General features: G+C 39.4%; 2 protein-coding genes across 5 annotated transcripts in view; one reads left to right on the forward strand and one right to left on the reverse strand.

The window, feature by feature from the left end:
• The window catches only part of WDPCP (WD repeat containing planar cell polarity effector), a 381,708-nt gene extending 379,377 nt beyond the window's left edge, over positions 1–2,331 (reverse strand). For 2 of the 4 annotated variants that reach the window (XM_045054268.1, XR_006595608.1), the window contains exon 1: positions 2,120–2,331. In XM_045054268.1, the coding sequence (XP_044910203.1) occupies positions 2,120–2,197 (78 nt within the window). In that variant the 5' untranslated portion in view covers positions 2,198–2,331. Of the gene's footprint in view, positions 1–1,771; positions 2,004–2,119 lie in introns of those variants that run through there. The other 2 variants (XM_045054270.1, XM_045054269.1) reach the window with 2 other exon arrangements.
• A 134-nt stretch (positions 2,332–2,465) lies between these two features.
• On the forward strand, positions 2,466–22,864 carry MDH1 (malate dehydrogenase 1). Its single transcript, NM_001009329.1, is given in 9 exon segments — positions 2,466–2,543; positions 8,335–8,433; positions 9,274–9,370; positions 11,921–12,096; positions 14,291–14,413; positions 20,551–20,727; positions 21,238–21,351; positions 21,897–21,986; positions 22,527–22,864. Coding segments are annotated over 9 exon segments (1,005 nt in total). The 5' UTR covers positions 2,466–2,540; the 3' UTR covers positions 22,653–22,864.
• The last annotated feature ends 206 nt before the right edge of the window (positions 22,865–23,070 follow it).

Raw genomic sequence — 23,070 nt, forward strand, 5'->3', positions numbered from 1 at the left:
CCTTCATTCAGGCAGCACCTCCTTTGTGAAGTCCTGGCACCCCATAGTTGCTAACTCTTTATCATCACTAACTAGGCCACACCACGTTGTCATTTACATAATTGTATTCCCTGCTATTATGGGGGCTCCAAAAAGGCAGCAATTGTATCATATTAATCTCTGAATTCTCAGAGCTTAATAGGGTGCCACATCCTAAAACCCTCGCCCTACATTTTCCTGGCCAATTTTTTTTTTAAGTTTGTTTATTTTGAGTGAGCACAAGGGGGGAAGGGGCAGAGACAGAGGGAGAGAGAGAATCCTAAGCAAGCTCTACACCATCAGTGCAGAGCCTGATGTGGGGCCCGAACCCACAAACCATGAGATCATGACCTGAGCAGAAGTTGGACACTTCACCGACTGAGCCACCCAAGCGCCCCACACCAGTTTTCATCTAACCAATCCCAGCTCTTTACTACTCTACCATTTGAAATCTCATAATCCAATTCACAACCAACATCTTAGAACGAGAGAAATGCAAGGTCATTTTATCTGTATCAAAGGGCTTGGTGTTTTACCTCCATAAACAATTGCTCAGTAGAAAACACTGTAAAATAGTGAAAATGATGCATATTAGGAAATCAAGTGGAAATAACGAATAAGCAGTTCAACACAGAATCTGGATGGAATTCAGGACAAAACACCAGTATGGGAATTTTTTGACACAGAAGTAACTACGCATTTGACATTTGTAACCATGCAACTCAGGACGTAGATCACTTAGGGATTAACTGTAGATAGAAGAGCAAAGGCACTGCAATGTTAAGAAGTCAAAGGCAAAAAAGAACATGCAAAGAAACCTGAGAAGAGACAACCAGTGACATACGAGGAAAACCAGAAAAGTATATGAATAACAAGTGAATAAAGTGATTCAAAGAAGAGAGAACCATTCAGTTATGATAAGTAATACTGATAAAGCAAACTGGAAAGTAAAATGCTATAGTTCTTTCCTACAATAGCAGACCCTCCAAAATGAAGCGAGTAAAACTGAAAGATACCACTTGGCATTCAATCACCAGTGACAGAGAAAAACTAGAAGTTAGAGCAATGTTATCTAATATAGATACTGCATTCATTTTCTTTACATATACGTCATTCCAGAGCACCACATCTTCCTTTCCCTAGCCACATCAAACAAGGTTTCAGGGGGCACAACAATTCTCTTGGGCAGCATTAATTTTAAATCAAAACATCCCGAGTTGTACACCAGCTGAGACACTGCCTGAAACAACTAGTGTCTCCCATTCAAGTACTACATGTCCCTTAGAAATTCAGGTTTGGCGTAATTCAAAGGTCAAGATGGCTTATACAGAGGCCAGTTTTCAAAAAATAGGCAAAAGTCGACATTCACAAGGACTTAGAGAAAAAGATCCGTGAACTGTGAACTCCAGGAGAGGAAGGGCTCACTTCCCACAAGACAAGCACTATTTTTTATTTAACTTTAAAAGAGCTGTATCATACACAGGGGAGGGGGCGCGAACTTCAGGACACTACGCCCTCCAGAACGCTGCTGCCCTAACACTCAGCGCGGAGGCACCGGCGAGCTCGCGGGCACTGCCCAGGAGGCAAGCGCCCGGGTAGATAAAAGCAAAGCAGGCCGGCGCCTACCCGGCATTCTGGACCCTCAGGTTAACAGAAAACCTCTAGCCCTCGGGCCCTGGCTCACCAGCCTCTGGAGTAGGGCAGACGTGCGGCCCCTGGCCACCTCAAAGGAGCGTCCCCACAAACTGCTCACCTCGTCACCCGACACTACCACAGAGGAGCGTCCCCTGGCAAGTAAGGGAGGAGACCGTGCTGGCCACGGCACGCTAGCTCTGTCTCCAGCGTTTCGGAGCTGCGGCAGCCACAATCCCCCCAAGTACTCCCCAGCGGCCCGTGCGTGCGCGCGCTCTCCCGCCTCGTCGCTTAGCAACCTGCGAAGCCTTCCAGTCTTCGCGACACGTCAATTCCGCCCGCCCCTCCAGGGTGCAAATAGTTTTTAAAAACATTTTGTTTCCGGGTCAAGCCGATTTACGCAGCGGAAGGTCTCTTTGCTTCACACATTTACCCTTGGGAATAAGATAAGCCTCAGATGCGTACGTACGGGGGATGTAGCTAACAGATCTGTATCTCCTCCCTCAAGTTCCACATGCCTCCCCTCCCACCAATTGCTGGGCGCCATCAGGCAGGTCCTTTCCCTTAAGCACAAATCTTCTGCTCATCGCTGTCTTCCAATCACAGCTGCCGGCCCTCAGGGACTACTTTGCAATCCGCGAAGAGCGCAGGGAGAAGGGAGTGAGTGGGCCCTCTGACCTCGGGAAGTGTAGTTCAACACTTGAAGGAAATGAGTTGGAGAGTGCGCCAGAATCTGGGCAGCATAAACTACAGTTCCCAGAGGGCGCTGCGGTTGGGAGCTTTTCCTTCTCACATCGCTCGCCCTCCGTAAGTCCGTTCTGCGGTAGAGGTGACCGGATTCGCGGAGGCTCGTTTTGCAGGTGCTGAAATTGTTCGCGCAGTTCCTAATCATGGTGAGTGTGGGCCCCTGCATCCTGCTTACCTTCGACCTTCGCGCCCTTGTGTGGGGTTTCTTGCACTTGAAGGACTTGTTGGGAGAGGGAGGGAGGGGACGGCTGTGCAAAGCACTGTCCTTGGAGGGCTTTAGTAAAGCCTCGAATCCTCTTTTGGGGGCTTTCGCAGTGACCCAGTAATTGGGACGGGGTTGATTTCCACCTAGGGGCGCTTACAAGGACTCCAGAGAAGTTCATCCCTGGAGAGGCGCGATCTCAGTCCTGCTGCATGGCGGGGATGCAAAATACGAAGCTGCGGGTTTTCTCCAAAGCACAATTATAGGGTTTGATAAGGATGATATGGGAGGAGGGGTGTTGGATCTTAACCTCTTTTTCTTCCTTGAGCCCATAGTGTTTTTTAAAGGCTTTTCTCACAAAGCCCTTGAAAGCAGAGAGCCCTTGGTTAAAGATAGTGCTTACCAGGTGCTCCAGATTACGATCGACGTTTTCAAGAGCTGTGTTTCCGCCATATCTAATTTCACAAAATGTTATTTAAAACCTGTTCATTGATCTTTTGTAAAACCAGGAAGTGGTGCAGTGGCGGCATCACTAGCACTGATCTGTGTGTTACGAATTCTAGAGCCACTACTTTTAATATTACACAATGTAACCATCTTGTGAAGGTCTGGGTACCTAGATCACCATATTTTGTCTCTGCTGCAAGGGGGGGGGGGGGAGGGGGAGGTGAGGCAACTCTGACGTAGAAATAATCTGCATGCTGTTTGAAGGTGACATTTGACATCAGACAGAAATTTCTTCAGTACTTGTATTTATAGTTGAAGTTGTTCTTCCTCCATTATTTCCGCTGTATTTAAATGAATTGGAATTTTTCCTGAACCCGATAAGCCATATTTTCAAGGTTAAGGGGATTACTACCTCCTCTACCTTTATAAGGGGCCAGTGGTGACAGCTACTAATTCTTAGTAGCTGCTAACTCTTAAATCTCGGTTTCTTACTTATAATTAGTCATTTAAACGATGGTTTGGCCTCTGACCTAATAATCTTAGCAAGAATGCAGGGTACTTAGAGAACATGAGACTTTATAATTTTAGAACTGGATAGGACCTTTTAAATTCATCTTGATAAATCTGCCCTACTTCAAATCTTAAAATTGTGTTCAATGAAACCCAAAGAATTATTTGCTCAAGGTCATACACCGGTTTGCTCCCAAGGGTCTTACAGCTTTTTTCACCTTACCATATTGTGCCGTACAATTACCAAGTTATTTTGAAAATTTATTTTCAGTAGCTGAGGTTCTGGAGGCAGATACAAGTTCATACTGCAGATACAAACTGAAGTATTTTATCAGCATTTATATTACCTGATAGCTTTATTCCCTGCAATTCAGAATATTGGAATTCTAGGATTGGAAGGGAATTTGGAGATTATTTAATCTAATTTTAAAAGGTAGCCTGGTGATTGCACGCTAACAGTGGCAGAGCCTATTTAGGATTCTCGCTCCACCACCACCACCAACCTCCTTATCCCGCCCCTTGCCCCAGTCTCTCTCTCAAAATAAATAAAATAAAAGTAGCCTGATGAGGTTAAATGATTTTTCCAAAGTCACAGAGAGAATCCTGGGCCCCCATTTCTTAGGTTGTTTTGCTACGCAGTAGATAAAACCAGACCTCACCCCCAGAAGGTCACCCGGGCACCAGAGAACACAGAGATGTCCATAAGAAAAAATACTCCTGTCGGTTTCCTGAAACTGACAGCAGTCTCACGTGACTCAGTCTTCTTTCCTCCTCAGGAGAGGATGTGAACAATCATTGAGTTTAAAAGGGGCCATCTTTTGCAAGCTGTTCAAAGCAATTTTTTTTTTAAAGTGGGAATTGGGAGTGACAGCAAGAATTAACTGTATGAAGGAATCTAAATGATAGTTTGTCTTTTATATTACAGAAATAGATGTAAATTAGAAAGAAAAAAACGAATACATGGGTTTTTCTGTAGAATAACAGAAGGAGCACTTCTATTCAAGCTTGACAACTGAGACATGCACAAGCGTCTGAATCTGCAGGAAGGTCATTAGAGCCCTGCCAAGAGCAAAGACATTCCTTCTTTGGATCTTGGCTGGCTGCCCAGATGTCTAAGCAAAGAATAGTAACCTGTCTTCACACTGTAACGTTGTGGAAAGTCAGCAGGAATCTCCCACCCTCCTGCTTTTCAAATGCAGTGTTGCAAAGAGCAAAAAGAACCAAATACACACATCCTTTCCCATTTCATAATCAAACATTCAGACACTTGACTAGGCTTCCTATCCTCTTAACAAGACAGAATTACCTATCTGTGAAAATAATTTGCTCATGGACATAGAAGGAAACTGCTGAGATGGAATTAGTATTTGTTCACTAGTTGGCCACAACCCCTTCCCTTAGGACTGTGGTCCTGGGAACACTTTTTTAGCAGCTAAAATTAATGCCTAAGATTGACTACATTACTGTGTTCTAACCATCTACCTGTAAGCTTTACAGATAGTGATACTCACTTTCCCCTTCATTTCTTACCCTGGCTTGCTTTACACTGAAGTAGCATGTGTTTATATGTTTCTTAACCCTGCACTTTCATTCATTCAACAAATATTTGTTGGACACTATCTGGGCGTGCAAATTTGAGTCAAAGGTGGACCTCTCTCACTGCAAGGGGGTGGTGGTTCACAGTCCAGTAGAGAGTAACAGACATGGAAGTAGAAAACCACAGGGTATAATAGTCCTTAGAGGAAAATTTTATGGTGACAGAGACCTATAATTATAGTATTTGCTGTTCTTAATGCTTAGTATATAGTATACTGTTCTTAATGCTTTTCTGTTAATTCCCTCAATCCTTTATAACTACCTTATTTGTTAGGTAGTGCTATCATTATCTACATTTTACTGTGCGGAAACTGAATACGGAGAGGTTAAGTAACTTGCCGAAAACATACAGCGAATGAGTAGTAAAGTCAGGATTTAAAACCAGAACCTCTGGGTCTAGAGGCTATCTCTGTATTACACACTGCCACCTTTCTAGCCCTTGTTTTAGAAAACTGGGTTATCCTCTTGTTTCCTGCACATGGTTCAATAATGAATTCTCTGGCCTAAAGTAGTACCAAGTGCATAATAAAGATTCATTAGTGTATTGTTTAATGAATGAAGTGAGATAACAGTTTATCAGTTGATTTATAAGACCCTATCATTAGAACTAGTGACATAATTTTGCCAACTATAGCTGGCTTTATCGTGGTCAGTAAGTTTCCAACCTTCTCAATGCGAGTATATACGAATAAAATATCTTAAACAAATTTTTAAAGCATGTTAGGTTTGCTTCCAAACAATTCTTTTACATTTCCAGGTTTTCAGTAGTCATTTTACAAGACCTAGCTATTCCTTCAGCAAGTATTTGAGCTCCAGCTACATGCCAGGCATTGTTGTAGGCAGTTGGAATACAAAGTAAATAAAATAGAATAAAATAAAATAAAAACAAAGCCCCTGGCCTTAAGTAGATTGCACGCCTGGGTGGCTTCTGACTTCCACTCAGGTCATGATCTCAGTTTGTGAGTTCAAGCCCCATGTCAGGCTCTTGTGCTGTCAGCTTGGAGCCTGCTTCAGATTCTGTGTCTCCCTCTCTGCCCCTCCCCCACTCTCTCTCTCTCTTTCTCTCTCAAAAATAATAAACATTTAAAAAAAAAAAAAAGAAGAGGGGCATCTGGGTGGCTCAGTCAGTTGAGCTTCCGACTTCTGCTCAGGTCATGGTCTCGCAGGTCATGATGAGTTCAAGCCTCACGTGGGGCTCTGTGCTAACAAACAGCTCAGAGCCTGGAGCCTGCTTCGGATTCTGAATCTCCCTCTCCCTCCCCCTCCCCTGCTCATGCTATGCCTCTCTCTGTCTCTCAAAAATAAATAAACGTTAAGAAATTAAAAAAAAAAAAAAGATTGCATTCTAAAGAGAAAGGGGGAATAATTTCTTCCTCTATTCCCCTTTCCTCACCCACTCTACTTCAAGGGAAGAGGAGAAAATGACAATTAACATGTAAAGGCCATATGATAAAAAATAACCATAAACAATTAGTTTTAGTATTCTTTATAAACCTAAAGTCTCTTTGGCAACAGAAGTATGTATTGTAATAAAATTGGTTTATTTGGGGAATTACCGTATTTTGTCTTTTTAGGGGTAGGGAAGGCCTAGGGGAAAAGTTGGTGAAGAGGATGGGGAAGAGACCTAGAAGGTCAAGGAATAACCTTCATAGTTACTCTCCATAGTTTTCTCCTTTTTTCCACTCATACTCTGGTCACATCTTTGGGAAGAAAGCATACATTGTCTGCTATGTACAGACTTGTTTCTCTACAACAGTTGGTACTTCTTTGAGAATTTTTTCCTTTGATTTCTATGGGTACCAAATTGCTAAGTGCTGCTGACCTTCAGAGGTTAGGGTTGGAAGGTCATCGGACATAGTCTCCTTCTATCCCAAAGACATGACTCACCCTGGAAGAGAGAATTCTAAATATAAAGAAACCACAGGCTTCTTTCACCATTCGTTTCAGTGGGCCACTTCTCTCCTGCGGGTCACAATATGGGTGACACAGAAGAAGTCCATTTACCCAGCATTGTCAAGGAAAGGAACAGTTCACCTTGATTAAATGTTTCCATCTAAGTAAATGTATCCACTAAGTTCCAAACATTTTTGTTTAACTCTTTTTAAAAGAAATATTTCTATCTTTTTAATTCTGAGGTTGTTTTTTTTTTTTTTTTTTTTTTGTGACTCTGGATCATCATTTTGAATATTAGTTATTATTTTTGTCCATATGTCTGTGTTTTGTTCAGGATCTGTTAAGGTCTATAAGGCAACTTCTGTTATAACTATTCTCTCTGTACTTCTCTTTTAAAATTAATTTTCCCTTGGAATCGGGTTGTCAACTGTCACTGTATTATTTTGTTGTTATTTAATACTAAAATTTATTATAATCAAGATGTCGTTTTCTTGTTTTTCTTTCTCCTTACATAAAAAATAAAGGCTTAATTTTCCTCCTTCAAGTAGTTAAGTTGAATCATGATTAATAGTTTCATTAAAATTTTCTGATTCATTGTAAATAGAAAACTTTAGCCACTATTACTCCTCTTCCTGGTGTGAGGGTTCTATTGAGCAGGTGGGAGTGGGGAGATCTGCATAAGGCTCTAGTGACTACGAGAGTTTATATCACCATATAAGGCACCTCAACATCCTTAGGCCTATTTCAGTGGCAAAATAGCCTTAAAAAGATAGATACGATTTTGTAAGTAAATTCAGGTTTACAGAGGTAAATAACACCACAGAAATAATGCAGCCAAAGGACGGACACATGTTCCAGATTTGGGCATGCTATATTAACTGGACAGATCTGAAATAAGTTAGTCCTCTACTAAGCCAAATGGTAAGAAACTTTAAAATTTCACAGTAACTTTTGCGGCACCTGGGAGGTTCAGTCGGTTGGGCGGCCGACTTCGGCTCAGGTCATGGTCTCGCGGTCATGAATTCGAGCCCCGCATCAGGCTCTGTGCTGACAGCTTGGAGCCTGGAGCCTGCTTCAGATTCTGTGTCTCCCTCTCTCTCTGCCCCTCCCCCATTTGCACTCTGTCTCTCTGTGCATTTCAAAAATGAGTAAATGTTAAAAAAATTTTTTAATTTTACAGTAACTTTTAAAGTATGTGGTTGTCTTGTTACAGAGAACATCCTGAACATCTTTAGGATACAACAGCATTTGTAAATAAGATGTTAATTAATGAGTCTCTTTCATTACAGTCTGAACCAATCAGAGTTCTTGTGACTGGAGCAGCTGGTCAAATTGCATATTCACTGCTGTACAGTATTGGAAATGGATCTGTCTTTGGTAAAGACCAGGTAGGTCTTCTACATACCTCAAATCAAAGTTAGAACATTGTCAATAAACCCTGTATTTAGTTTCAAAGAAATGTTTAAATGATGAAGGAATGGGTTATCCCAATAAATGTAGTAGGCACACTGCTATAAATGTAAGTGGTATCTTACTAATATGTGCTCTTCCAGGCATTGAAAATGCTTTGTAGATCAGAACTATTCCACATACTGTATTTTGTTGACTGGGTACAGCCAGCAGGTATTAGTCAGTCAGTGGAAGGTTTTTACTAGTAACAGTAACTAGTAGAGTCATGTGGGAGAGGAAGCTACTGAATTAGGACTTCCTTGTTCACCAGTGGTCTTTAGACACAAAATAGTTGGGCAGGCAAATCTGCGTTCCAGTTTAAAGCAGGCACTCCCTATTCCAGCAGGTCTGGTTACACTAAAGTCCGTTTCTAAAGTATTCATCTATTATTTCTCTTCACCCATGGATATCAAGTTCTTCCTTCATGCCAGACACTATACTTAGCTTTTCATGAACTAAAATCAGATATACAGCTATGAACCATAAGAGTGAGCTGTGGGATGTCACTTCAATTTGGTATTTCTTCCCTGTATACTCCTTTAAAATTCAATAGTGGTGATTCCTTTTACTTTGTCTATTAGCACACTGTTGCTGGTTTTCTGGCATTCCTTTTTCTGAAAGTGGGATGATAACCTGACCTCCTAAAATAATTATAACTAATAATGGGAATTATATACATACATACACCAAATAAGCAAAAACTCTGCAGGAGGACTTTTTTGTGACTGAGTGGCATAAGCTACACTGACAGACGCTGTCGTTGGCTATTTATTTGGCAGCCTATAATTCTTGTGCTGTTGGATATCACTCCCATGATGGGTGTCCTAGATGGTGTCCTAATGGAACTGCAAGACTGTGCCCTTCCCCTCCTGAAAGGTGAGTTGGGGTGGAGGAGAAAAGGATATTATAGTATTCTATGTCATTCAAAAAAGAGATTTTTAACCAGCCTCTCAATTAGAAACTATTTCATAAAAGTGTTTTCGGGGGCGCCTGGGTGGCTCAGCCAGTTGAGCGTCCGACTTTGGCTCAGGTCATGATCTCGTAGCTTGTGAGTTCGAGCCCCGCGTCGGGCTCTGTACTGACAGCTCAGAGCCTGGAGCCTACTTCAGATTCTGTGTTTCCCTCTCACTCTGCCCCTCCCCTGTTCACGCCCTGTCTATCTGTCTCTGTCTCTCTCTCTCTCTCTCTCTCTCTCTCTCAAAAATAAATAAAGATTTTAAAAAAAAATTTTTTTACATAAAAGTGTTTTTGTATTTTGAGCTACAACTACTTGGTAAGATGTAATCAAGAATAAATAAGGGTAAAAGCAAGAAATAACCCGTGTCGGTTAAAAACTATGCCTTTTTTCCAAGGTGCTTATATATGATTTACCTAACTAAGCATAATATCACACAAGAGTTATACACCTGAGATTGTCTACATTATGTTGTTATTTAAAATCTATTTAACAAGTAATAGCGCCTTTAATGGAGAACTTTTGAACTCTAAGTGATGTCTTCCAAAGCCATATTGCCGTGAGGCTGGAAATTGGTTAGTCCCTCACGTAGAGTCTCAACCCACAGCCGTTATCAGATTGAGATATAGCATAAATTGTCCTAATCGTATGCTGCATAGTTTGAAAGCCCATGAGAGTTCTGCTAAGAGCCTTTGAGAATCATTGAACTGTTGCACAAATGTAAGACAGAAGTCTTTTCATCAAATTTCACAAACGTTTCATTAAAATGTTAGGTCAAGTTGTAAACTAATTTGAATATTTTTCTTTACGTATACTTTCTTTATGATCTTTTTCTTTTAGTAAGGATTAATTAATATTCTCCTATAAGTTCACACAGAACAAAATATATGCACACTCAAGAGAAACCATGCTCAGAATTCATATGTCTGTTCAATAGACATTTACTAGAAGGAGTACTCTGCTGCCTAAATCATGTGGGTGCATATTGTATAAGAGAGTGCAAGCTATTCTTCTGGCTCCCTTTCCTCACCCTCTCTTTTCTTTTCTTTTCTTTCCTTTTCTCTTTTCTTTTCTTTCCTTTTCTCTTTTCTTTTCTTTTCTTTTCTTTTCTTTTTTTAAATTGAAGTATAGTTGACACACAACTCACCCTCTTTTTCCAAATCAACTTTATTGCATTGTTGCATTTTTATTCCTTTCTCTGCTGAGTTCCTCTGCTCTGTCTAATGGATCTAGTTAATAGCTTGTCCCTGATCAGCTGTGAACAGAGAGGGAAAGTTCTGCAAATAAGGATACATGTCACGGAAGAAGATTCCCCCTAAGTAATGTTTCTTTGTATACCTGTTGGGGGCTTTACAGCACCCTTACTGTGACACAAGTTGACCACCGTAAAAATTTACCAGTGACAATGCTGAATCCTGGTTGTCTTAGTCCATCTGGGCTACTATAACAAAAATACCATAGACTGAGTGGCTTACAAACAAAAATAATTCTCAGAGTTCTGGAGGTTAGGAAGTCCAAGATTAAGGTACCAGCATGGTCACATTCTGGTGAGAAGCCAATTCCTGGTTCATAGACCACTGTCTTCCTGTGTCCTCGCAAAATGGAAGGGGTGAAGGAGCTCTCTGAGGCTTCTTTTATAAGGACACTAATCTCATTCATAACAGCTGTACCCTTCTAACGTAATCATCTCCCACAAGACCCCCACCTTTTAATACCATCACATTGGGGATTAGGTCTCAACATACGAATTTTGTGGGGGACAAAAACATTTAGTCTGTAGCACTAGTCGTGGCCTTTTTAATACTATCAACAAAGGAGAGTGATGATATATGTTCTTTAATCAAAAAACAAGTGGTGGATGTTTATTGGACTAACATAGTAGAATAGTGGTTGACCTCTGGACCAACCCAGGCTGGAATTATAGCTTCACTGCTTTTTGATGGCAGCTAATTAATCTCTTTAAACCTCTTTGTCTTCATGTATCAAATATTAAAGTTAAATTCAATAAAATAAAATTCATAGTGTTATTCCTGGCACAAAACTCCTCAATAAACATTATTTTGAATGTGTGATTCAGATCTTAGACCTTAAAGTAATTACAACGTAAAAATAGATAAATTAGTTTCTCTTTCATGCTGTGGTAGTGTGAATAACAAATGTTGCTTTGAAAGTTATATATTATACCTTGTACAATCTTTGATTATAGAACAAACAGCTACAGAGTTTTTGGATTTGAAACAATTACTGAAATAGGAAAAGCAAAATAAATGTAATTTACATTTCTGCTGATGTTCTGTTTGTTGACTATATTGTCTTTCCCTTCTTAGGCCCCTAAAACTTAAAACATTATGATATATAAATGTTAACATTTGCTACAAAGGGAAAGAAGTACTGGGTAGATGCAATGTGAAAAAGAAGACCTCAGACTTTGGTGTTTCAGTAGCTCTCCATATTTATTGCCATGTTCACAGATGTCATCGCAACAGATAAAGAAGATGTTGCCTTCAAAGACCTGGATGTGGCCATTCTTGTGGGCTCCATGCCAAGAAGGGATGGCATGGAGAGGAAAGATTTACTGAAAGCAAATGTGAAAATCTTCAAATGCCAGGGTGCAGCCTTGGAGAAATATGCCAAGAAGTCAGTTAAGGTGACCATATAGTATTTTATGGGGGTTTTCATTATCAGTATTTAAAATTTGTTTCAGCATTTAAGTGGAGGCAAAATTATTTGCCTCCCCCCCACCCCAGTTCTGTGCTGTGGTCAGTAAATAGAGAATTTTGCTTGATAAAACTTTTTTTCCCTATAATGTAGAAATTTTTATTTAGAGGTTTTCAGAAATAGTTTGCTCATTACTGTGATATGGAAATTCAGTATTAATTTAGAGACTTCTAGAGAAGGCACAGAACTTTCTGGTGCCTTTTAGCTGTGTGGAAATATTTGTTCAGAATTTGGATTTGTGATTGTAGAGAGAGATGGCTGTAAGTTGCATTCTCAGCAATGAGAGGTTGTGTCTTCTAAAATGCTCAGATTTTCTCAATTCAGAGGAATTTTGATATGCTTGTCTCTTGAGGAGTGGAATTGGTGTAACTTCCTTTTCTCTTTGTGTTCAAGGGTACTTTATTTCTAAATTTGCCTTATTATTATAATAAGGCCTCTTTTACCAATTAAATATTAGTTAACTAGAACTTAGTTGTCATAGCTAAAAGGCTTACTGATTAGAGGTTTTATTGATTTTGACAGTTATTCTTCCCTATCTTGACTTTTTTTTTTCCCCTATCCTGACTTTAAACAAAGGTAAGAGAAAATGTTTAAGATTTTTTAAGTTGCCAATTATAATGTTCTATTATAATAATATACATATCTCTGAATTTTTGCTTTCTGTAGAATTCTTTTCAAATAGCTTACTTTTATCTTCTATAGTCATTAATAGAAAACAGTAGAAATAAGTTGAGGAGAAATCCATAGGTCTCAAAAAATTACATTGTTTGGACTGCTCCAGGCTGCTTGGAGTTGTGGTACTGCTTCCACAGTAATTAACCCCTCAGCCAAAAGTGTTCTTTTTAGGGAAATACACAGTGACACTGGAGTACTTAGGGGCATTGGGGTATCATGTCTTCAGCTTGCTCTCAAATGGGCCAAAAAAAAGAAAAAGAAAAGACTAAGGATATAGTGTGTGTGTGTGTGTGTGTGTGTGTGTGTGTGTGTGTGTGTGTGTGTGTGTGTAGAGAGAGAGAGAGAGAGGAGAGAGATGGAGCAAGTTGGGGAATCTGGGTAAAAAGGATGTGGGAGGTAGTCTCTGTATTATTCTTGCAGCTTTTCGGTAAGTTTGTATTATTTCCTGGTAAGTATATAATTTTATTAAAGATTTTATTTTTTTTTTTAACGTTTATGTATTTTTGAGGCAGAGAGGGACAGAGTATGAACAGGGGAGGAGCAGAGTGAGAGGGAGACACAGAATCCGAAACAGGCTCCAGGCTCCGAGCTGTCAGCACAGAGCCCGACGCGGGGCTCGAACTCACGGACCGTGAGATCGTGACCAGAGCCGAAGTCGGCCGCTTAACCGACTGAGCCACCCAGTTGCCCCAAGATTTTAAAAACTTGAATGAAAAAGTCCATGGTGGATTTTTCTGTATATTTTCCTATACTGTATTATAATGCAGTGTATCCTGTACCTCCCCAAAAAAAAAAAAAAAAAAAAAAAAGTAGCCTAAAGTGCTTTCTTCTAAGGATTCTTCTCCCTTCTCAGTAGGATGGATGGATAGGATTTGGTAATCTGTAATTTAGCAAATCCCAGTTAATTCTTAAGATTAGGCAAGATTGAAAATACTCTCAATTAATAAAGACAAATCATTGTCCTAAAGTGAACTGCTCAAGTAGAATTTCTTTCTTGGATTACTTTTATGGAAGGAAATTTTATGGAAGGAAGGAAAAAAAAAAGAAGGAAAATTTTATGAATGAATTGATGTCTTAGAGCCTTGGATTACTTAGGGTTGTGTGTGTGTGTGTGTGTGTGTGTGTGTGTGTGTGTGTGGCAATTAGATAAATGATTTGTCTCTGTTTTGGCACAAAACAAAATAGAAAGACATGGACCTCAGGTCTTGGACACTGCCACCTGGAAAGCAACTTGTGTACATACTGGTAGCTTTCTTAAAGACACGTTTTGCGTAATTGTACCAAACACTAACAATGGGGTGGAAATACAGTAGAAACTGCAGTGGTAACTTTGCCTATTTTGTTCACACAAACTTGACACAAAGACTACATGTTACACATTCGTCAGTCCTATTCTAAGATAGTTTAGTTAATCAGTATGTGGTCTATAACGGTGCTATGCCTCCTAGGTTATTGTGGTGGGAAACCCAGCCAATACCAACTGCCTGACTGCCTGCAAGTCGGCACCGTCCATCCCCAAGGAGAACTTCAGTTGCTTGACTCGTTTGGATCACAACCGAGCTAAAGCTCAGGTAGGAAAACACCTTTTAAAATCTTATGAATGTTCAACTTTAAAACCTTTTTCTCTCACTTTTAAAGAAGCTGAAACTTACTTTATTTTATTGTTTTTGTTTAGTAGGAAGCTTTTCTCATTTATTAGGGAGTCTTTAAATCTAGTCTCTTAAGGAGGCTGAGCTTCATACTTAATTTTCTCAACTATAGGGGTGCCTGGGTGGCTCAGTCGGCTAAGCGTCTGACTCTTGGTTTCAGCTCGGATCATGATCTCACGGTTCGTGAGCTCGAGCCCCGCATCAAGCTCTGCGCTAAGAGCGCAGAGCCTGCTTGTGATCTCTCGCTCTCCCTTTCTCTCTGCCCTTCCAATGCTCTCTTGTTCTCTTTCAGAATAAATAAACTTAAAAAAATTTTTTGAAAAAAAATTTTCTTCACTATATATCATTTGCTAACTATATTTAAAATGCTGTTCCTAATGTTCTCTTACTGTAGTAGTTAAAAAATCAGTCATTAGTATAGATAATTAACATGACAATGCATAGTTGATTTTTGTGAGATATATAGAACATTATAGAAAGAAAGATTTCAGTTTTTTGTGTTTTATGTGATTGTTTCCTTTTTCCCTATAGCTAAGCAATCAGATTCAGATTTTTAAATTTTATATCTAATTTTATTTTTATGTCTTCTTAATATTCTACATTGTTTCCATAAAACTTCTTAATTACCACTTCTTAGCAACTAAATTTTAATTGTTCTCAAGTGTCCTTACCCCTTGGAGTCTTAGATAAATGTGCCAAGGAGTCAGTGACCAGGGTAATAACAGTAGCCTTTTAAAAAAATGAGAAGCCACGACCAATTATCTGTACTGGTCTCCTAGGCTTTATTGGGTCTAGACAATCCTGGTGCCCTTCAGAAGCCATGACAAAGTTCAGGGTTCTTGGACATAACCTCTTTCCTTTTCCTTAACACTTTTCTGACCATGCCTCCTCATAAACAGGTCATCACTGTTAGGTAGTGTATGAATTTAGTCCTTTTTCTTCATTTTTAGAAATTATTTTATGTTAGAGAGCATGAGTGGGGGAGAGGGGCAAGGGGAGAGGGAGGGAGAAATCTTGAGCAGGCTCCACACTCAGCACAGAGCTCAATACAAGGCTCATTCCCATGACCCTGGGATCGTGATGACCTTAGCCAAAATCAAGAGTTGGACACTCAACTGACTGAGCCACATGGGCTCCCCGCTGTTTCTTCTAAAGAAGGCAACTTTGTTGGGGCATCTGAGTGGCTCAGTCAGTTAAGCATCCAGCTCTTGATTTCAGTTCAAGTCATGATCTCATGGTTCATGAGATCAAGTCCCATGTCAGGTCTGTGCTGACAGCATAGAACCTGCTTGGGATTCATTCTCTCTCTCTCTCTCTCTCTGCCCCACCCTCGTTCATTCTCTCTCTATCTCTCTCAAAGTGAATAAATAAACATTTTTTTAAAAACAATTTTAGTTTCAAGAAAAGTTTTTGTCAAAAGATGGTGTGAGGTCTAAGTTGAAAAACCACTGCTTTAAACTGAGAATTGATCAACTTTCAGCTTTGGAGTACCTAGTAAAGAAGAAAAGAATTGATACTTGTTAAGCTTCTACCCTAAGCGGAATGGTCTACATGTAATTTATCATTTATTATTCTAATAACCATATGAGGTATGTTATTATCTGTATTTTACAGATAAGAAACCTGAAGCCCAGAGAGGTCAGGGATCCTGCCACCTAGATTCATCTGAGTCCAAACCCCTAGGTGTGTTCTTACGTAGCAGGGTCAGGTGACCTAAGTCCGCTCTTACTAGTTCTGTGACCTTGAGAAAGTATATTTAAGTATGAAATGGGATAATAATTCTGTCTATCTCAAAGGGAAGCTATGTGGATTAAATAAGATCTACATTAAGCCCTTATCATGGTACCTGTCACATAGTAAAACTAAATAAAAGTGGGTTGCTCTTACTATTAATGATTTGTAGTAGTAGTAGTAGTAAGAAGGATATAACCAAAAGTTGAGAAGAGCCATACCTCAGATACATCTCCTTGAATATTCAATTAATTTAGAAGGCCATCCTTTAACAAGCTTAAATTGCAAATATTTCCTGTGAGGCTTTAGGCTGTGAGCTGCCTTTTTCCTTACTTTTTAGCTAGAATCTGGTGGGTGGAAGGAACGGGAGTTAGTTTGAATGAGTGGTGACATTTGGGTACTACGAAACATTGTTGAATTTCTTGGCTCTGGATTGCAAGATGGTTACCTGCGTGCAACAGGGAAAAAGGTAAGGACCCTGACAAACTTGGTTTTCTGCTGTTTGAACTGAGGCCTTGGTGGAGGCAGGCACTGGAAAATTCTGCTTACAGAGGTACTATTAAGTGACACTTTGTCCCAGTGCCTGAAACCCTTTTCCCTGTAAGGGCAAAAGTCTAATGAGGAAAGAGAAAAAAGCAGTCTTGTTAGACTTTAACTTTTGGCACATGTTCCAGCATGTCAGTCTGGCACAGTGAGAGCTTGTAGGAAGTTTTTGAAAAAGCAGTTTCTTCCTCCCATAGAAGTTGTTAATCCAGTGAGAAAAATAACAAATGCAAAGACTATTTCATACATGAATGTTGCTAGTAGTTAACGTAGTTCATTTTGGAAATCAGGGCCTAGCTACCTAGTGACTGTCTAACACCTGCAGAATTCCCCTGTGTATTTGCAAACCAGAGCTGCATATGTATGCTGACAGGGTAATTTGCCAGTACAACTAGTTAGCTGGTACCAGGGGGAAGAAATTTACTGGGGCTGGAGAATCAGTCCAAAACTGTTTAACAGGTCTACATGGCAGACATGACAGCATCTAATGGAGCAAGGAAATGCAATCCTGGATACACGTGAATTTAGACTCGCTCTGACACGAATGAAATTTAGAAACTACATCTGCAAAGTATTGGCCTTTGCTGTCCAGACAGAAATGGATTAACTCAGTAAATTAAAAAAAAAAAAAAAAAAAAAAAAAAAAGGAAGTAGGCAAAGGACAAAAGAAGGAAGGAGCTTCCTGGAGGGAGGAGAGGCCTGGAAGCAGTTTGTCTTCACCGTACCCTGGAGCAGTTAAGGCTGGCATTCAGCAAAGGTATAGGTTCTTAGTTCTTGGTAACAGACATCTTAGGTTGCTTGCCCTGGGTAAATTTTCCCTTTTCTCTATGATAACTACTAAATATAAGTAAGAGCAATTCTTCCCAAGTCCAGGAAGGTCATAGCACAGAAAATGGTACTCATTGTACCTCATACCACTCTACCTCGACCACTAAGCAGATCAGTAGCTGGATTCTCTAGAAACAAGCTATCCAACTACTTTGTGAAGACTGATGTGCTTTAGTAGTCCTAATACTTGCAGAACTCTAGATGAAGCAGGGTTTAGATGAGAAGTGATTTAAATGTCAGAAACAAAATTTTAAGTTAATTTTTAAAAATCATCCAATTATGGGAATGCAAACTGGTACAGCCACTCTGGAAGACAGTGTGGAAGTTCCTCAAAAAAATTAAAAATAGATCTACCCTAGGACCCAGCAATAGCACTGCTAGGAATTTACCCAAGGGATACAGGAGTACTGATGCATAGGGGCACTTGTACCCCAGTGTTTATAGCAGCACTTTCAACAATAGCCAAACTATGGAAAGAGCCTCAATGTCCATCAACTGATGAATGGATAAAGAGATTGTGGTTTATATACACAATGGAATACTACTTGGCAATGAGAAAGAATGAAACATGGCCTTTTGTAGCAACGTGGATGGAACTGGAAAGTGTTATGCTAAGTGAAATAAGTCATACAGAGAAAGACAGATACCATATGTTTTCACTCTTATGTGGATCCTGAGAAACTTAACAGAAGACCATGGGGGAGGAGAAGGGGGAAAAAAAAGTTACAGAGAAGGAGGGAGGCAAACCATAAGAGACTCTTAAAAACTGAGAATAAACTCAGGGTTGATGGGGGGTGGTAGGGAGGGGAAAGTGGGTGATGGGCATTGAGGTGGGTACCTGTTGGGATGAGCACTGGGTGTTGTATGGAAACCAATTTGACAGTAAATTTCATATTTAAAAAAAATCCTCCAATTACTGTAGGATTTAATTTTTTTAATGTTTATTTTTGAGACACAGAGCACTAGTGGGGGAGGGACAGGGAGGAAGGGAGACAGTCCAAAGCAGGCTCAGCACTGTCAGTGCAAAGCCTGAGCCATGAGAGATCGCAACCTGAGCCAAAATCAGACACCCAACCGACTTGAGCCATCCACGCGTCCCTAACTATTGTAGGATTTAAGAACCAAGTCTCAATTTTAAGGGTTATAGTGAAAGTGAACACAATTTGATTTTTATTTGCTGGAATAAATTAGGGTAAAGATGAATCAAGTCATTGCAAGCATTTTAGGTATTGGCCTTGTCCATTAGTGTCCTTTTTGGTTGGTTGGTTGGTTGGTTGGTTGGTTGGTTGGTTGGTTGGTTGGTTGGTTCTATTGCTTTTTACTCTTTATTTTGGAATATAGACTAAGAAGTTACAAAAATAGTACAGAGAATCCCTGTACTTTTTTACACTGTTTAATGCCTTTAAGACCCATCCAAGTTGTTGCCTATATCAATAGTTTACTCCTTTTTATTATTTGTGCAGTTATTCCCATTTATTTCATTATATGGAAGGACCACCATTTCTAACCATTCTTGAAGGACTTTGGGGTTGTTTCCAATTTGGGGCTATCCTTATTGTTTTTAAATCTTCTTAAAGTATCAGAGTATATATCCTTTGGATGGAGTGCTTTTATTGATGTATGCAAAAGCTGTGAACTCTGGCACAGCTATTTTTCTCTCCCATTCTACTGGTAATATGAAAGAAAGAGAAATCACCCACAGTGTTACCCTAACACATTCAGTTCTTAAAAATTTTTTCCCAAAACATTCCCTTCTGGTCCATCATAATTCTGCTGTCTAATTAAGAACAAATTATACATGTAACTAACCATAATTTCTTTTTGCAAATTATCTTATCAGGCAATAACAAAATAAGTGAACTGATTTTGTTTATTTAAATCTTTCAAAACATAACTTTTTTTTTCAAGTTTGTTTGTTTGTTTGTTTGTTTGTTTGTTTATTTATTTTGAGAGAGAGAAAGTGCAAGCCAGGGAGGGGCAGAGAGAGAAGGAGAGAGAGAATCCCAAGCAGGCTCTGCACTGTCAGTGCAGAGCCCAACGTGGGGCTTGAACCCATGAACTGTGAGATCATGATCTGAGCTGAGGTTGGATGCTTAACTGACTGAGCCACCCAGGCGCCCCAAACATAACTTTCTAACCCTTTGTGTGGCTACATAGTATAATTGATAGTCATGTGACTATAAGGCATGCAGGATCCTAGAGTACTTTTTTTTTTAAGTTTTTTGGTTTTTTTTAAGTATCTCTACATTCAGCATGGACCACCTACTCATGACCCCAAGATCAAGAGTCGCATGCTCCCCCAACCGAGCCAGCAAGATGTCCCCTAAAGTGCTTTTTGAACCTACAATGAGAAATTGTTAGTTCTGGTATCATTTTAGAGACATTTAGAGTCTTTCCTTTGGTTCCCTGTTCTATAAACTGAGGACAGTCATACTTTTGGTAATCTGAATCCCTTCCCATTCCAAAATTTCATAGGATTATTTGCAATTTAGCTAATTCATTTTTATGATATATAATAAAAATTTCCCCTAAATGTGGAGAAAATCCCATATTCTAACCTGATTCTCAGAAGTGCTGAGGAGACATCTCTAAGTAAGTATTAACAACAAAGCAAAGGTCACATTTATATATTCAAACCATATTAATCTCTTGCTGGTGTTTTATATTTGATAAACCCACTATACTGATAAGTCAGGCACAAACTAAGGTGCTCTTTGCTCTCAAATAGTCTACTTTGTAATCTTTTGGGTTCACATTTTGTTTATACAGTTGAGCTTTAGGAAATAACCAAGCAGTAAATTAATATAATAATAATTAACACTATATTATTTTACAAATCAATATAACTTGTGTGTTTTCTTGAAGTTTCAGAGGCTTTTTATTTTAAGGGTTTGTCAGGCACAATTTGAAATAAAAAGCATTTGTCTAAGTAATGTGTTTGTTTTCTATTTCACTAGATTGCTCTTAAACTTGGTGTGACTTCTGATGATGTAAAGAATGTCATTATCTGGGGAAACCATTCCTCAACTCAGTATCCAGATGTCAGCCATGCCAAGGTGAAACTGCATGGAAAGGAAGTTGGTGTTTACGATGCTCTGAAAGATGACAGCTGGCTCAAAGGAGAATTCATCACAGTAAGAAAAATCTCTTAACAGCCATGCATAAAGAACTCTTGAGAAACATACCACATTGCTGACCTGAGTGTCTCTCCAAGGGATGGGGGTGGAGTGGTTCTCAAGGAGAGCAGGCCTTTCACAGTTGCTCTGGTGACTACTTTCTTTGCAGGTCATACACAGCCAATCTTGATCCAGTCAGATCTGATCTGTTGTGTGGCAGTCAAGATTGATTGCTAAAATGAGAAAAAACTAAAGTTCCCTCCAGTCATCCAGTTCATCTTTATAACGAGATCCATTTCTTTATATGGAATGTAGTAAACTCTGTGTGGATTTGTAGTTTCCTTTTTTCAGAAAGACTGGTGCTTATAATTCAGATAGGTTGGTAAGGCCCACACCAGGTAGTTGAATGATTTTGGAGGGGAAGACATTAAACTATGATTGCAGTCTTTCATCCCAGGATTACCGTGGAATTGATAAAAACTCTGCTCTCATGATCAAGTAATACTGTCTCTGTCTGTCCCCAACCAGACTGTGCAGCAGCGTGGTGCTGCTGTCATCAAGGCTCGAAAGCTGTCCAGCGCAATGTCTGCTGCAAAAGCCATCTGTGACCATGTCAGAGACATCTGGTTTGGAACCCCAGAGGTGAGGACTCAGTGATCTGTACAGGCCGCTCTTTCATTTTTGGCCTCTGATGTTGTGCTGTGAAAAGAACATAACCCTGCAGTCAGGAAGGTTAGGTTTATATCCCAGCTCAGCTGCCTACTGGCTGAAAAATCTTGGGAAAGTTACTTAAACTTTGTGAACCATTTGATTATCTTTTACATGGCATTTCTCACAGGGCTGTTAAGGGTTAGATGAGATGATATATGGAAAACACCTAGCACGCCTGGCGACTGTGACTTTTTTCCTAAAACCTATATTAAGGCCATAGCTTCCTCATTTAGAAAATGAGAATTCGGTTTCTCTGGCCTGCTTCTCACAAGGATTGGAGGAGTGGAATGAGATAATAACACATGGAAGTTAACCTGTCATGGAAGTGCCTGGTGATGCTTCCTTATACAGTATTGAAGTCAGGCACATAGTAAGAAAGCATTACCTGGTTTAGTTTTGTTAATTCATGTTCATTTGCTTGTGTGAACTAATTCCTAAGCACCATGAGAATATACAACGTTGATTATTGTTTTTAGGGAGAATTTGTGTCCATGGGCATTATCTCTGATGGCAACCCCTATGGTGTTCCTGATGATCTGCTGTACTCATTCCCTGTTACAATCAAGGTATGGTATTTTAGGGTTATTTCCCTCTGTTCCCTTCTGGGAGAGTAGTTACATATTTTTATTCATATTGGTATGTTAGTCTAGAAAGTTGTTCTTTTACTAAGTTAGACATTTTTCTCAACTTTAAAATTGTATGAAGCACAACTTCAGGGTACTAAAAGATTGCAATTAATCTGGAAAGCAAGATTCACCTCTTGTCACTAGATGTACTTGGTTATTATGCCTCTAATATTGGATACCTACCAATAGTATCTTATTTTTATTATGACCATATGAAAGTCATTAGTTTTTTTTTTAACGTTTGCTAATTAAATCCTCATTTAAAGATTTTTTTTCTAGATTCAATGAGTTTTAAATCCAAGTGTTGAATTTTTACCAGAACTATATGTTAGTTAAGATCTGGATTTTGATTTGCTTCTTTAGAATCAGACTTTAAAAACAGATACTCCTGTAGCGTGAAGTTCAATCTGAGTTGTTGCTTGCTGGAAGATCAGTTCTCATTTAATTGTAAATCTTTTATTTGCAATTATTTTCAAACAGAACAAGACCTGGAAGGTTGTTGAAGGTCTCACTATTAATGATTTCTCTCGTGAGAAGATGGATCTAACTGCAAAGGAACTGGCAGAAGAAAAAGAAACTGCTTTTGAATTTCTCTCTTCTGCCTGACTAGACAATCATTTTGATGTTACTAAAAGCTCCAGAGCTGAAGAATCTAAATGTCGTCTTTGACTCTCGTAACCAAATAACAGTAATGCTATACTTAAATTACTTGCGAAAAAACAACACATTTGAAGATTGTGTGCTTCTTGGTATAAATTTGTGACAGTTTATCATCATGCTGTTAGTGCTGCATTCTAAATAAAATATATATTCAAATGAAGACGACTCAGACTCTAATTTCCAGCTAACATTTCATTTCTGTTCAGAAAACAAACTTGCATGTGTCCCAGTTTAGTACTGTGATTTCTTTTTTAACCAGAGAAAAGCAGTAAAGATGGAAAATGTTACAAAATAAAGCATAATTCTCTTCTCATAAACAGGATAGGAAAATCCATCTTGTGATAATGAATCAGTCTACTGTAGA

Source organism: Felis catus, chromosome A3, assembly GCF_018350175.1.
Source record: "Felis catus isolate Fca126 chromosome A3, F.catus_Fca126_mat1.0, whole genome shotgun sequence".
Taxonomy (NCBI): Eukaryota; Metazoa; Chordata; class Mammalia; order Carnivora; family Felidae; genus Felis; species Felis catus.